The sequence below is a fragment of the Alexandromys fortis genome, unplaced genomic scaffold, assembly GCF_014885135.2.
Source record: "Alexandromys fortis isolate MF-2015 unplaced genomic scaffold, M_Fortis_MF-2015_v1.1 scaffold_173, whole genome shotgun sequence".
In the NCBI taxonomy this organism is placed as follows: Eukaryota; Metazoa; Chordata; class Mammalia; order Rodentia; family Cricetidae; genus Alexandromys; species Alexandromys fortis.
In genome coordinates, this window is record NW_026068051.1 from 1,227,109 (window position 1) to 1,243,606 (window position 16,498).

Consider the following 16,498-nt stretch of genomic DNA (forward strand, 5'->3'; position numbering starts at 1 on the left):
CTGCCTGCCTGCCTGCCTTCCTTCCTTCCTTCCTTCCTTCCTTCCTTCCTTCCTTCCTTCCTTCCTCCCTCCCTCCTCCCTCCCTCCCTCCCTCCCTCCCTCCCTCCCTCCCTCCCTCCCTCCCTCCCTCCCTCTTAGCAGATCTTGGCTCACTTTATTTGTATAAACGGCATAGGCACTGATCACCTGTTAATGGGGTATAGGTGAGTCGCACCCATCCATTTGCCTTTACATTGGCAGACAGGACCCTTTTCTATGGGGCCTTCACAGGGACCTGGGCACTTTTGGGACTCTAAGCTAGAGCTGTGGCCTTGGCTTTGGTTTGAACCTTGGGATTTCGTTGGCAGAGCCTACAGCCCTTGGCTATGTAACTTTGAATCAACATCCCAAGCTTGTGGGGAGCAATGAAAGCAAGGTGACTGAGTTTGAGTGCTGGGCCCTTTGGCATCTTGGGCATCGCGAGGGCTTTGATGGCCCTGCTCCTCTCATTGCCCTTCTCACTCTATCCTGCGTCTTCTGCTTCCTGCCGAAAAGCACGTTCCTCAGCAACTAGGGTCAACCCCCTGAAGAGATTAGAGTCTTTGTGACTGGGGTTTCTTGATGCCGGTTCTTTGCCATTTTGGGGATTGGTTGTGTGTGGTGTGGTTCTTGGACTTATCCATGTCTGCACAGTAATCTGTATGTTCTGAAATGCATGGGACCAGAAGACAACATTTCCCCCCCCCCCCGAATATCAAAGCAGTATCTATTTATTAAAGAAAACTTGGAAACCATCAAAACATATAAGTCATTAGCCTTAGTCCTATTCAGCTATCCCTTCTGTCCACCCTGATGTTTTGCCTACTTTTACAGATGTGTAGTTGTATGCACGTGTATGAACATATGCATAGTTGCCCATTGCCGTGGAACAAGCTAAACATTTATTTAGCTTACTTTTGGAGTCTGCACTTGGGCTAACCTCAGTTGTGCGTGTTTTCTGCTAATGTTGCCTGGCCTCTGTCTGTGATCAGTGGTAGGTCAGGAAATCAGCCCTGGTTTAAGGAGTTCATTGTTGGTTGTCTAGTATGCTAGTGTGGGTAGCTGTCATTCTCTAGGCTTACCTACTTAGTGGCCACAGGCTTCAAGGGGAGCAAGAGAGCAAACCACAGGGTGCAAGTGATTTCTGAGTCTCTATCGGGTTTGCTAATGTTGCAGTCCCCAAATGAAAGTCATAAGAACATATATAAGGCGTGGAGTTTTTTGTCTTTGTGAGAAGAGTTGAGTAATACTGAGAAAGCACCAGGAATTTGTAGCTATATTTGCATTTTAGTCTGTATTATATGTATACTTTTATCATAAAATTTATAGTTTATAGCTTTTTATTATTTGATATAGTGTAGTCATAGTAAAGACTTAAAATTCAAATTTTTGCTTGCTTATTTTGACACATGCATTTTGATGTTTTATCTTTTGTATGGGTTTATGGCTGTGACGTGATGGCTTATTGGGCTAATTATACTGATGCCCGTTGTTATAAAGAATTTTTTCGTTTTGTTTGTGTGTGTATGTGTTGGAATAGTTTACATTCATCTCGATATCTGTTACACTTTGGTCTTTAGTGGCAGAGTTGAGGGCCAGACTTGCCGCCACACCTCATACTAGTACTTAGGGCACCCTGACACATAGTGTGACTCTATATCAATCAAAGAAAAACAGAACAAAAGGAGTTGAGTAACGTCTACAGCCCATAAAACCCAAAGTATTTGTTCTTTGCTCTTTAGAGAAAATATTGCCGACTGGCCACCTCTTCTAGTCTGTTTCAGTCTTAGTAATTGAAACCAAAAGTTACTGGCTTCGCAGAGATCTGCCTGATTCTGCCTCGTGAGTACAGGGATAAAAAGGTGTGTGCTACCAAATGTGGCAAGGTAAATATTTTTTTTTAAGGTTTAATTTTCATTTTCATTTATCTGTATGTTTGTATGCTATGTGCCTGTGGGTGCTAGGAATCAAGCTTGTGTCCCCTGGAAGAGCAGAAAGCAATGACAACGGTTGAGTCACCTCTCTAGTCCCAAATGTAAATTTTTGCAAAACCCCTAGGGAAAGACCAAAGACCATATCCAGGATAAGAGAAGGACTTTCTCTTGATCGCAAAGGCTGCTCTTGGCTGGAGAATGAATGTACTTTGACTACAACATTCAGAAAAACTCTGTCATTTTGTGTTGAGACTTTATGGTCGTACACCACTCGCCACTTACGACAAAGATGCTTGGGTTGGCTGTCCTTCAAACCCTTTAAGATACCTGAAAATGGCAGTATTAGTCACCTTGGATGAGTGTGCCCTTCTTATGGCCAATGATTTTGACAGACATTATGGAGCAATCTTGTCTGACTTACTGCCTCAGTGACCCAGAAGACAAATGTATGTGTGTGAGTTAAAGACCAGGCACTGACAAGAAAGCCAAACCAAACCACAATGTACTCTGTGTGTTGGCAGGGCTAAGCATCTGAGGGAACATGACCGCCGCCTCCTCTGTCTCTTCAGCTAGCATACATTTTTTCCATAGATGTCCACGTTACCCCAAACAAGACGCACACAAAGGATAGCAAACTGGTATTGGGTTGGGTGGTGCACAAATGCAGACTCCTCCTGAGATCCTGCATCAGGCAGAGAGCCTGTGTGCATTACTCGCTGTGTTCTGCACTTACGTAGTGTAATTATTTGTTATTGGAAATGTCTAGGAGATTCTGAAGCTATTCATGTGAGTCCCAGTGATTAGAAAAAGAGGAAGCCTTTATATTTACAGCACAAGGGCCGAAGCTGTCAGAGAGTAGACCATGGAGAATGGCCTTAGAATGAATGACCCATGAAGAAAGACACTTGAATTCCGTGCTGAAAGTGAACAACAGAAGTTAAATACAGAAAAGCACTCCAGAAAGCTATTGTGCAGATCTTGATTGTGAATTAAAGTTCCCTGTCTCTGTTAGAGTGGACACACACCGCTCTGTGGTATGCTGGCGGTGAAAGAAGCAACAGTGTGCTCACAAACGTCAGCATTGAAAAGACAGTATTCAGTAGGCTGGCTGTCGCAACTTAAGAAAATACAAGATGTTAACATTTCGAAGTTTTGTGATAAATGCATCTGCTGAGCATCATTTTTAGTTTTGACACAGAGTTTTACTCTATAGCCCTGAATGTCCCGGATCTCACATCATAGTCTAGGCTGGCCTCTAACTCACAGGGATATTCCTGCCTCTGCCTCCCGAGTGCTGGGTTTACAGGCATGGGCCACTCGCCCAATATTTTAACATTAGTTTAGGCCACTTGCCTCAGTCTGGCTATGTATTCCAAGATGTCCTTGAATTTGGAATCTCTCTGCCTTAATCTTCCGAATGCTGGGATTATAGGCTTGTGTCACCATTCATGCCAGCCTTTTTTTTTTTTTTAATTTTTAATACCTCAGGTATTTTTTCCTGAAGTCGGTCAGTGGGGCTCATCACTATTTCAGGACTTATTGCTACGATTGTATCTGCATATAGTGCTATCAGGAGAAGTTCTGCGTTATAACAGGTTGATCTTTTCGGTATGTTTGTTAAACTGAGACCTTTCCTCGCACGAATTTTTCTTATGTAAGCTTAGATAAAAATTATCCTACTCTGGATCTTTTTCGATTAATTCTACTGAAACAAGACTTTTCAGAAACCGGGGCTACTGTGTTGAGGAATTTCCATTTACACTAGGCAAGAAAGCAAACAGTAAGTGGAGAGTAGGGTAGCAAACACTTACGGTATCAAAAACCAGCCGTGAAAAGGATCTGTCCTAATGTGCTAGCCCACTGCAGTTTAACATATTGCTTACAACCTTCACAATAGAACCTGAGTGACTTCAGTTACACATTCCAGGAGACTGGCAGTCTGTTACAATCAGAGTCTGAACTTTAGAGCAGGCTAATTTACAGAGATGGGATGAAGAACCTTGTGGATTTGTATTACACACCCTCACCTGACACTGTATCTGATCCCATACCTGCTGATTGACATCTTGAATGAGCTCTTTGAAGCAAGTTCCAACTTAATTAAAACGTTTGCTTGGTTAGCAGCGATCTGTGAAAGCCTGTGATAAATATTGAATCAGGTTCACCTGCTGGTTGCTGCGAGCGGATAAACAGCTGCTTTGTGCAGTTTAATCATGGAACTGGCCGTAGGGTACTGCTACTTAATTTCTTTAAAAGAGTGATTGACAAGGTATGGTTACGTCGCACAGTCTTACTGAAGTGTGTGCTTATGTGCGCTTTTGCACAGCAAGCATCCAGTATCTGTTTAGATGGCTTACAAAGCAGCCAATGGTTGACAGTGTTAACAGCAAGCCTGCTTCTTATGCCTCACAGCTTGTATTATAATTCTATGTTAATTGGCCTTTTTCTACTGGCTCTTTATATATATATATGCCTTTTTAAAGTAAACCCATGGTCACACAGATGGCCCTAGTTAGACTAAATAGGTCACAAAACACAGCCCTGAGTGTGAGAAAGAGGCTGCCAGGGCGAAAGGGAGATAGGAGAAAGCCAGGGACGAGCGTGACCAGGTGTATCATACTCATGAGTGAAACTGTCAAAGAATACATTTAATAAACATGGTAATAAAGAAGGACAAGGGGCTGTAGAGAGGCCTTAAGAGGGCTTCCTGGCCTTTGAGAGCTCAGTTCCGGTACCAGGATCGGGCAGGGCACAGCAGCCCGAACAGCAGTTCCAAGGACACCCTTTTCTGCCCTCCCCAGGTGTCACACACACGGGGCAGGTGTTTATAAGCACACAAGCACAGAGATAAAAATAAATCTTAAAAAGAAAAAAAGGAAAAGGTTTTTGTATTTTTGCTCGGTTATATGGTAAGATTTAAGGTTTTGAATTTAACTTCTATATATTCAGTGGATTTTGCAGTGACTTGAAGAATTCCTTTTGTCTTTTTGAGCTATAAAGTAGAAACATTTCAAGGTTTTTAGCCCTATGCTTTATTAGATAATTAATGAATATTAAAACCAAGATGAGTTTAAAAGCATGGTTGAACCTCTATGAAATTATCTTCTTTTTTCTAGCACCTTGTTTATTCCTGTGTACAATAAATGTGTGTGACCAAGTTGCTTGTGAAGGAAGTGCTGTTGCCATTTTATTTCCCCTATAAAATCAGACAAGTTTTGGAATAAAGCCCTCACCCAAATTAGTCATAGTTGTTTTTGAGCTCCTGTTATGGAATCTCTACTTTAAAACTGATTTCCGAGGCGGGAGAAATGACTCAGCAGCAGTTAAGAACACTTGACTACTCTCCTGGAGAACCCAGGAAGCAGGACCTAGTATGTGGCTGCCCATAACTGTCGGTTCCAGGTGATCTGACACCTTCACACAGACATAAATGAAGGTAAACCACTATTTTACATAAAATAAGAATAAAGAAATCACTAAAAATTAAAAATAAACTGATTTCCTGACACAGCATGGGTGGTACATACTTTTAACCCTGTTTCTTGTGGGGCAGAGGCAGGCAGATCTCTTTGAGTTTGAGGCCAACCTGATCTACACTTAGTGACTTTCAGACCAGTCAGGGGCTCACAGTGAGACCTTGTCTCAGAACAAACAAACAAACAACCACACACACACACACACACACACACACACACACACACACACACACGTGCAAACGCTCTCAGTAGGATGGTTATCTTGAATTTCCGACCCTTCTGCTTCTCTCAAGTTGCACAGTTCCAGGATTATGTGCTGGGAGGTGAACCTAGAGTTTTGTCTATGCTAGGCAAGCACTCTACCCACTTAGCCACTTCCCCAGTCCCATCTCCCCAGATATTGCTGACCACTGTGACTATTTACTAGAGTAGTCTTTTCTAATTCTCTACTTAAAAATTCATATTTTTATCTCTACCTTCAATTTATTTGGAATTTTATGGAGAGAATTACATTTATTTAGATCAACTTGTTCAACATTGCTCTGTTGTATATATGTTCGTACATAAAATTCTAGTTCATTTTATATATGTATGTATATATTTTCATTTATACACATAAAATAATAAATAAATTCTTTTCCAAAGGGGGTGGGTGAATGTAGAGGTGTGCTCCTATAATACCAGCATTCTGGAGGGTGAGGCAAAAGGATCAACTTTGGGACCATTTTGGGTTACATAGAGAAAGTTCAGTGACCCTGTCTAAAAAAAAAAAACAAAAAAAACAAAAAAAAAACTTCTTTTCCCACATTTGAACCACATGAACTTTTCTTTCTTTTTTCCTTTTCTTCTCTCTCTCTCTTTTTTTTTTTTTTTTTTTTTTTTTTTGAGATAGGTTTCTGTATGTATCCCTGGTTGTCCTGGATGGAACTCACTCAAATTCAAATTCACATAGATCCACCTGCCTCTGCCTCCTGAGTGCTTGGATTAAAGGTGCCCAGTGGTTGTTTGTTTTTTTTTTCTTATATAAGACCTTGTAGCCTGAAAAGCCTGAAATATTTATTCTCTGACCCTTAATGAACAATGTTTGCTAGGGAAAAAAGTTTGCTGACTCTTGCTGTAAATAGTCTCTTAATGGAAAGGTCTCATCTCCCACCCCTTTGTTGTACTTAACATGGATCTTGATAGAAAGTATTTAATTTAAATAACAAGTTTATGTAATTTTTATGAATTTAGTTATATAGTTTATCCTAGGTATATTTTGTAATTGCGTCAGAAAAATAATGAGCACAGAAGTAACTAGAAACAATTCCTTAATTCATGAAACTGGTATGGATAAACTCTCCAGACTGCTCCTTTTAGGACAATTAAAGAGAGAAGCCCTCTTTGTGGAGGAGGTTGGGTGACCCTTGTCATTGTCCTCTACTTGGCTTGGTGGATTCTAATGTCTCTTGGCTGAATGGATGGATGAAACGGGACACCGAGTGTGAAGCGCCTCCTGCCAGGGCATCTTTATTAGGTGGTAATTATTAATATTGAATCTTAGATATGTGTTTGTTGTTCACAGCTAAAGAGGCTCACATATTAGCATAACTTCACAAAGTAGTAAATTACCCTGTGCTTTTGCTTTTAAAGGCTAGTCATCTGATTATCGAAGTGTCTTTACTGTGCTTAGATCACTTTAAATTAGAACTGGAGTGTCCAACAGACTTTAAAACTGTGAGATTAGGTTAAGTAGTTTGGGGACACCGCGCCATGGTCCTCCAATGGAAAGAGTTTAAATTATACTTACACACTCAGTGAATGAGTTATGCAGAGAAATGTGAGTTGCTGTACTTTAGGAGTTTGTAGTGGGTTGGGAAAAATAAAAAGGAGAAAGGGAGGAGAAAAAAAAGATGCAAGCGCACACACACATTTCCAGACTGAGTCTCAGTTCAGACTGTCTTCAGACTTGCTGTACAGCTAAGGATACCCTTGAACTCCTGATCCTCCTGCCTCTACTCCCCAAGTGCTGGGTTACAGGTGTATGCCTTCACACCTGGCCCAAATATTTATTTTGTTCACAATGAGTTTGTTCTTTCTGGTCTACTTTGAGGATCCAATCCATAGTCTCCTTTTAGAAGTGACGTGATACCCACAGTAAGGAGCAGAGTAACCGGAGGAATTCAGTCAGAATGTCTGTGATCGTGTTAGATAGTTCAGTGTGTGCAACATTGGCCAATGCCGTTTGTTTCCTGCCTGCTGTTGATAGTGAAATTAATTTCTGTTTCCTAATTTCCTTTTCTAAAGATATCTCATGACCCTTCTCATTTTATTTTTCGACAGGTAGGCATACTGTTTTGCAGGGAGAGTGTGGAGGGGGCTTTGACACTTCAGCAGTTGGTGTTCTAGTGCGCTACACTCGGGGTCGCTCCTCACAGCTCTGTGCAAGGGGTAGTGGAGGACTCAGCAGCTGGCCTTTCTCTCAAAACCAAAACTTCTACTTTTCTCCTCTTTCATAGAGTTTAGGTACATCTTTATACAACAGGACAAGAGAAGAACAAGAAGTCATTATTAAACACATGGAAAATTTCCTAAATATTCTTGGTTGCTAGCTTCCCAAGGACAGTATTGGCCATTATAGAATTGAGAGGACTTTTGGAGGAGGTGACTCCTGTCCCGTCTACACGTGCCCCCTGTATTATTCTTTAAGATGATACTCTGCTTTTGCTGCTATGCACGTCGGATGTTCTTGCCTTCTGTTGAAGTGAGGCTAGTTTTTAGACATGAAGAGGAAGCCGCCATTTTTACAGAGCTTGGTCAGAACTCATTACCATTTACAGGTTATAAAGTTGACAAGTTTTGGGGATCATGTTTTACCTGTTGGCCTTTAGTATATTGGATGAAAGTTAATAGTTTTAAATTTTATTTTGTAGTGTCCTGATGAAAATTCTATGCATTTAAGGAACATAGGCAAAAAGCAACCACCCTATGAAAATCAAACCTGTCAACAGGAGAAATAGCTATCAAGAGGGGCAGAGCTGCCGGATTTTATTCATCTGGCTGCTTCAGGACTTCTAAGTCCACCGGTTTCAGAGAAAGGCCATAAAGTCACAGCTTATTCAGGGGGTCAGTGTGCATTCTTATCTCCTCTCCTTGCTGTGATCCAGATCCTATCTAGTGTTTTCTTTCAGCATTGAAAGTTAATCATTTTGATAAAAGCAGTCCCTTTTTGTTATTAGGTAAATGCTTATTTAAAAGCTTTTATTCTGGTGTCATATCACTTTTCTATCTTCAAGTACGATTTTCTCAGATCTTCTAAGTAGTAACCTCTATGGAAGATCACTTTTGAAGAAGTAGTTATTCTTTAGGAGTGCGTAGGAGCAAGACATGACTGTCTTAATTTCATTCTTATTTTTTCCTTGTGTAACTACTGTCCTCTTAAGGCATCTACCTTGACTTCATAAACACATAATTTTTTTCAATTCACTTTAAAAGCTAACAAACAAAGCATATTTCATATGAAAATATCTATGGCCTATACTTTTCTGAATTAATGGTGTAGAAATTGGTGGTATCTAAATCTATTGTAGTTAAAAAATTTTAATCATGAATTTTTGTTAGTAGAGCTACTACATAACATTTTAAGGTGAGAACTGATTTATTGATGCCAAATTCACCCTTCTTGAAATGTAAAATTTTGAAATCGAAATAGCAAGTTGTAAAACTATATGGTAGTGTTTCCTTTTTATTTGAAAATAATTATATGAAAGGTATATTTGTATATAGTATTTAGTTAAATACTAAAGTATTTGTGAAAGTTGATTATTATATATATATATATATTTCTGTACTTTTCTTTTTTTGAAAGGAAGTCAGAAAAAAAGGAAGACTTAAAAGAAGCCAGTGGTAAATATTAAGTGAAATTAATGTTGAAAAGTATTCTCTCAAAAAGGAGTTTGCTAAGCCTTGAGAGCCATTTTAGTGAATTACTTTTAGGCTTTTGTATAATGTATCCATATAGGATAAAATGATTTAATTGGTCCTAGCAGTCTAATTGTCCAGTAAATTCAACAGCATTATAGGAATAGAAATAGTGTAACTGAATAAAAAGTCTGTGGATATGAAAAAGTAAATAATTCTGTACCTGTAGTTACCTTGGTTTCTCAGTACGCTAATTAATTAATATGATCACTACAGAAACCAAAAAAAACAATTCAGTGCAAATATCATGATATACTTTGCATTCCATTTTCTCTGTGAGTATAAGTTGTTAGATATTGCAACATATGTAACGTAAGCCACAAGTCAGCTATTTCCTGCTGCGCTGTTGACAAGGGCCCCATTCATAACTCTTCTTTTATCCTCTCAGTGAATAAGTAATTATTCAATATAGAAGGCAGGATATTTGGAACTGGCTATTTAATGTGGCAGCGTTCTGTAATGAAATCTGCTGTTACTGGCAACCCGAGAGGGGAGTGTAACAATTCCAGCATGACTGTAACTTTATCTGCTTTGACTGAATGTTTATTTGGCACATCAGTGAACCTTTTATCCCAGTGAGTGACAGCTCCAGAAGGGTCACATTTACATCCATTCTATCATGGATTGTAATATTTAATGGTGGACAAGGCTGAGCGAGACTAGGAGTAATTTGAACTAACTTTTCCACTGAGCAGAGGCTAAAAGACAGCTTGATCTCCAGTGTTGTGGTGTAACATACTATGACTTATCATTTGTTTATGAAGGCTAATCTTACTGATTACAGTTTTTTAATGCAGTAAGTAGAGTCCTACCAAACTGAGTCTTTGCAGTGTAAAGTCTTTTCCCCGAGTGTGCTGTCCCCCTTTTCCCTCTCAGTGATTGTTTCTCAGCATTTCTCTGAAATCAGACTTCATTCTGTCTCATTTGGTGGAGGAATTGAAGCTCTGAAGGGGATATTTGTTAAGAATCTGTGAGTCCTCATAGATTAAACCTGCAAAAAGGGGGTGGGGCAGAATTCGGAGGTGGGAATTCAAATCAGGTGAAGTTTAGACTACCCTTGAGGTTCCATTGCTGAATTTAAAGAGATAGTTATGTGATTTCATTTGCGATACTGAATGACTTGAGAGCTTGTCCAGGATGAGCTATTTTAGTAACAGTTTTTCTGGTGGGTTTTGATTTCACACATGTAATTGGATTTCAGGCATACTTGTTCCATGCAAGCAGCCTGTTTTCACTCACTGTTAAATGTTGATATTTTTGTATTCATTTTCATTCCTTTGTTAGAGAAGAGTTTTCTGTACTTATTTTGTAGTGGTGCTTAAGATTCAACTTCTTATGTCTGTTCTTTTGTTAACCACATTTCAAATACCGTTTAAAAACGGAATATTTGAGCCATGCTATGAGAAAAACTATCAGTTCTATAATGTCACAATGACCCAAGAGAAATGAAATGTTTTTCCAATCTGTCATATTGTTTTAATACTATAATTTTATAAAAGAGAAGTGTTAAGATGTACTTTAAATATTTGGAATTGAATATGTTGGAAAGAATGCAAAGATGGAGAAGCATTGTTTATAACTTGGAGAAGATAGAGAACTAATTTGTGTGTAGAGTGTGGTTTCTTCTTCAGTGGTGCATTAGAGACTACTCTCTGAAAGCTTGGAGGACCATTAGGATTCTTTACTTAAGGGCTTCGATTCTGAGAGGTGGTACAGTGTTTGTTGTGGTGGCCCAGACATTGTCTGTTTTCTTCCCTTGTTTCAGCTTGATGGCCAGTGTTGTAAGTGCTGCTGTTCTACAAAACAAGGAAACAGTGAAGACTCTGCAGATACTATTAAGAAAGATCACGGGGGACAATCCAAGAGACCCAAAATTTATTTTGGGACACGCACACACAAGCAGATTGCTCAGATTACTAGAGAGCTCCGAAAGACAGCTTACTCAAGAGTCCCAATGACTATTCTTTCCAGCAGGGACCATACTTGTGTTCACCCTGAAGTGGTGGGTAACTTCAACAGAAATGAGAAGTGCATGGAGCTGCTGGATGGGAAACACGTGAGTAAGATTACTGTGACGTAGAGAAAAGAAATAAGGCTGAAGAGATTAGAATTTCTTGATACATGTTCTGTATATTTATATACTGATCATTAAATAATATGAAATCGAATTAATTACTATTTAAAACTATCACCATAAGAAAATTTTAATTCACATTTAAATTGATAGATTTTGGTTTTAAAACTTATAAATAAGTAAAATTCCATGTTATTAATTTTTGTTGTATGAGATGTAATTTTTTTGTTTAAATCCTTCTAACCAAAATAGTTGAACATGAGTGATGTCAGATGAAGGCATAAAATGTTATAAGAATATTATCTAATTAGATCTAATCAGCATATTTTATGTATTTAAAAATTTAATGATAAGATAGTTTAAACTGAGCAAATTTGGAAATTTTTAACGTTGAATACATGATTATTTTAATTTATGGTTCTAATTAATACAGACTTTTTTTTAAAAAAATGCAGGATTGTTTCGTTTAAAACCATGCATAACATGCCTTACATGTTTTACATGTCATACATGGTTTTACATTTTTCCAGGGAAATTGGAGTGGTATGAATTCTTAGGTTGGGTGGAATGAGGAAAGATACCGTTTAATCCTGGGCAGTATTATTTTGGAAGTCTGCATTTGTTGTAGCTAATTTGCTTGGAAATTGAAGTTGTAAGTATGAGATTGTTCTCCGAAATAGCCAAGTGAATCAGTATATAAAGTGAGCAATGATGTAGACTTTGAAATTTTTTTTGTCTTTCTATATTTAATTAGAGTTGATTCTACACAAAAGACTATGAGTAATGGTCCCAAAAGTCTTGTTTCATTGATGGGTCACCTCCTCCCGTATAGTATGAATAAATTATGTTTCATTGGTTTTCTTTCTCAGTTTTTTTATTTTAAGCAGATGAGAGTTTACTTGGGTTTTTAAATGCCTATTCATGTCATATTTTAGTAGCTATTTAGCTTTATGTAGTCGGAGAGACTGACTGTACAGTGAGAGCGAGGAGCGTAGTGGACAGGCTTGAGTGACTGTTCAGAGCAAAGAAGGAAACAGAATCATTCGGTCAAAGTCACTGCTGAAATTCTACAGTCGTATTTGTTGCCATTTCGGTTCTTTCTGACTAGCTGAAGGATGATGTGGAATCTCTTACTGTGTGTGTTTAAAGGGTGCTCAAGGAAAGGGTTTCGCAGTAACCACAAATGCCTCCATGAGTTACTGCTCTGCTAAACCTAGGTGCTGTCTGCCATTGCATATTTTAAAAATCCCTTTTCACTAGTTCTTGGCAAAAATTATTGTGCATTTGTAGGAAATATATAAGTTAAAATATATTGGTGAAAGCAATGAAAAGTTTTAGGGCAGATAGTCTAAAGTCTAGAATCCTGCAGTACTGTTTGCACTTGATCTTTATGCTCAGAAGTTTCAGTCATGTAAGACAGTTTGGTAGGCTTGGATGCTCAGAACTTCCCACTGGCTTGCAATGAACAGCTTTGTTTGTTTTTGCACATTAGAGATGAAGTCAGCAGTGAGAGCTGCTGTGGGGTGCTGTCTCCCAGCTCCGTGTCAGACTGCTTACCTTCCGGGTATACGCAAGCGTTCATTTCTTGTTACCAAGCCCTCAGAGTAATTTGGTATTGTAATGAGGGCCAATTACAAAGTCACTGTAGGTGTCTGTGTTTACTGTGGCTGATTTACCCCAGAGAAACGATAAATAGATAACTGACATTGAGTGAAGGGTTTACAGTGTGATAACACTCCCGCTGACAGACTCCCTTCTGGGTTCTGTTACACGGCTAAAAGGGATGAGCTTTGGGCTTCACTGTCAGCCTGCACAGAGCTGTTGTCCTAAGAGCCCTTCAAGTGTAAACTTTCTGATTATTTGGCTTGATCTGAAGGTACGTGTGTTTTTGTTCACGGTCTCTTTCAAAGTGCCACCATACTAGAATGATAGTCTGTTAAAATTTTTCTTTTTGCTTCAATTATGAAAATTAAAGTTGAAAAAAAAAGAAAATTAAAGTTGAGCCTGTAATGCCAATTCTTTTAAAAATTTTGATGTAGACTGTCTTGTTCTTTAAAAATTCAAACAAAGCAGCTGAGATGGCTCAGAGGTTAGAAGAACACTGGCTGCTCTTCCAGAGTGTCAGGGTTCAATTTCCAACACCACATGGCAGCTCACAGTTCCAGGAGATCTGATACCCTCTGTGGACACCAGGTATGCACATACACACATGCAGGCAAAATAAAAAAAAAATTTTTTTTTTTTTAAAGAAAAGTATCTGGGTATTGTGGTGCACACTGGTGATCCCAGTCTTCTGGAGGCTCATGCAGGATTGCAGATTTAAGGGTAGCTGGCTACATAAGACGAGCCTGCTTTCCCCTCACCCTGAAAAGAAAAGAAATATAGTCACACGTATGGTAATGCACATAGGTGGATAGAGGAGGCCAAGCTAGCCCAGCATGATAGCTACATCCTCTCCTGTTCTTTAACCCCTCAAGGAAACTCGGCAAAGTTCTGTGCATATTTTGCCAGAACGTTTAAAAAACCATTATTTGCTAGAGTATATATGCATATTTATACTTCAAGCAAGGACACTTTGCACAGACTTAGTCATGCGTTTACACATTTGGTGACATCATCAGAGAACCTAACAGATAGCACAGTCACTTCAAAGGGTGTATCATTTGGTTTGTTTTGAAACAAGGTCTCATTATGTAGCTTTGACTGGCCTGGAACTCCATCTATAGACCAGGCTATCCTCAAACTCAGAGATGCACCTGCCTCTGCCTCCTGAGTGCTGATATTAAAGGTACCACTGTACCTGGCCTTAAAAGGGTGTAACTTCTTTAAAATGGCTTAACGTGTCTGCTGTTGGTTACAAAATTGGATTTAGATGCAGGTTTTTTGTTAGATTTTGTTTCTTTTTTGCTTTTAAACTGCCATGTATCTAATTTTTATCATCAATGTACATCGATGATAAAAGTCAGAATTTTTTAGTTTTGGCAAATTTCCCATCATTCAAAGCTTCTAGTACTTTCATTACTCAAGGCTTAAATTTTTGTTGAAAATTTTTTTGTAACTTGACTATTAGTTTTATACATTTTATTTATTCATTCACTTATTTAACTTATTTTAATTGGGAATGTTGCTATGAAGGTAAGTAGGCCTTAAATTTTCTATACTCCTGCCTCAGGTGCCCACATGCTTGGATTATAGTCACCCGCCACCACGCTGGGCTACGTTTATGCATCTTAGATTTTGTAATACATTGTTGTAATGTGTGTGTATGTGATGAGCCTGCCTGCACACTTCGCGCGTGGAGGCCAGAAGAGGCCTCCTGTGCCCCGGAACTGCAGTTAAGGAGGTTGTGAGCTGCCATATGTGTGCTGTGAACCAAATCCAGGTGTTTTGCACGAGCAGTAAGTGCTCTCAACACTGAGCTTTTAGTCAGTTAAAATTGGTATATGACATATTCATACTTGGAGTGAGTTATCAAAATTTTAATTTTTAATTAATACTATGTATTTTTTACTTCCAGCAACATAATAGCAAAGGCATTAATAGATAACATCAAAGAAATAGGAATTACCGTGGACCCTTTGTTGAATGTTCACACAGGGACTGGAGATTGTAACTCGGGTAGAGTGCTTACAATGAGTGTGTGAGGCCCTGGACTCAGTGTCCAGCACCACACACACAAGGATGTTCTTTCAAAGAAACATTACACCTTGATAGAAATATAAAAAGTACACACCAAAACAAGATTTTGTTTCTCACCTTTAAAATAGGTAAAGATGAGGCCTGGGGAGATGGCTCAGCTGTGCAGTGCTTCCCTTGCAAGCACGAGGACATTCTAAACGCCCAGTACAAAGGGAACCAGTTCAGTTCCAGCATGCTAACTCTGTGCACATGCGCAACAGTGAAATGAGATCTTCCTGATAGCAGTTTGTTTTAATCTTAATATTGGGCCATTTTATAGAGATGTGTATAGAAGAAAGTGAGAGCCGGGCGGTGGTGGCGCACGCCTTTAATCCCAGCACTCAGGAGGCAGAGGCAGGTGGATCTCTGTGAGTTTGAGACCAGCCTGGTCTACAAGAGCTAGTTCCAGGACAGACTCCAAAGCTACAGAGAAACCCTGTCTCGAAAAACAAAACAAAACAAAACAAACAAACAAAAAAAAGGTGAGATACACGAAACTGTTAATAGTATATGTTTTGAATAATATAATTTGCAATTTTGGGGGTACTCTTGTATTTCATTTCCTTTTCCCCTCATCTCCCTTTCTTGTTTCCTGACTTCTAATATTGTCACATGGTCTACATTTGAAAAGAGACAAGAGAGCCAATAGAAATTTTCTCCCTATGTCTATCATCTAATTCCGTTCTAAAACCATCAGGAAGTACCACTGCTTTGTTCATCTTCCAGGAATGCTTTATGGCTAATGGCACGGCTACATCAAACAATTTAAGCATGTTTTTCTCGTTGATTTTGTATTGGGTGTTCTTTCTGATTCTGAGTGGACTACTGTAATCTCTTTAAATGGGTTTGGATATAGCCTCTAATTCCAGATACTAGGGAGGGTGAAGCAGAAGGATCATTTGAGCCCAAGAGTTCAAAGTCAATATTGGCAGTGTAGTAAGATTTCTGTGTCTTGGCAGGAAGATAAGATTGTGATTAGAAGTATAGAAGTATTTGTTTTCTCTATAGATAATTAGCTTTTGGTTCTAGTAATCTTTTAAAGTTCTGTGATAATCTTACTTTATTCCCTCTATTCCAAAGCTGGCTCACATTTCAGTTATGTCTGTCCGTTTTCAGGGGAAGTCCTGCTATTTTTACCATGGTGTCCATAAAATCAGTAACCAGCAGACATTGCAGTTTCTTCAGGGGATGTCACAAGCCTGGGACATAGAAGAGCTTGTCGGCCTAGGGAGGAAGCTGAAGGCATGTCCCTACTACACGGCTCGGGAGCTGGTAGATGATGCTGACATAGTATTTTGTCCCTACAACTACCTCTTGGACACTCAAATAAGGGAAAGTGTGAGTACCTATGAAAATTA

The 16,498-nt window shown here is 39.1% G+C and overlaps 1 protein-coding gene across 1 annotated transcript in view; it reads left to right on the plus strand.

The window, feature by feature from the left end:
• Brip1 (BRCA1 interacting helicase 1) overlaps positions 1-16,498 on the plus strand; it is a 110,231-nt gene that overhangs the window by 27,201 nt on the left and 66,532 nt on the right. The window contains 2 exon segments of the mRNA XM_050119516.1: positions 11,154-11,444; positions 16,257-16,478. Coding sequence (XP_049975473.1) covers positions 11,154-11,444; positions 16,257-16,478 — 513 coding nt within the window.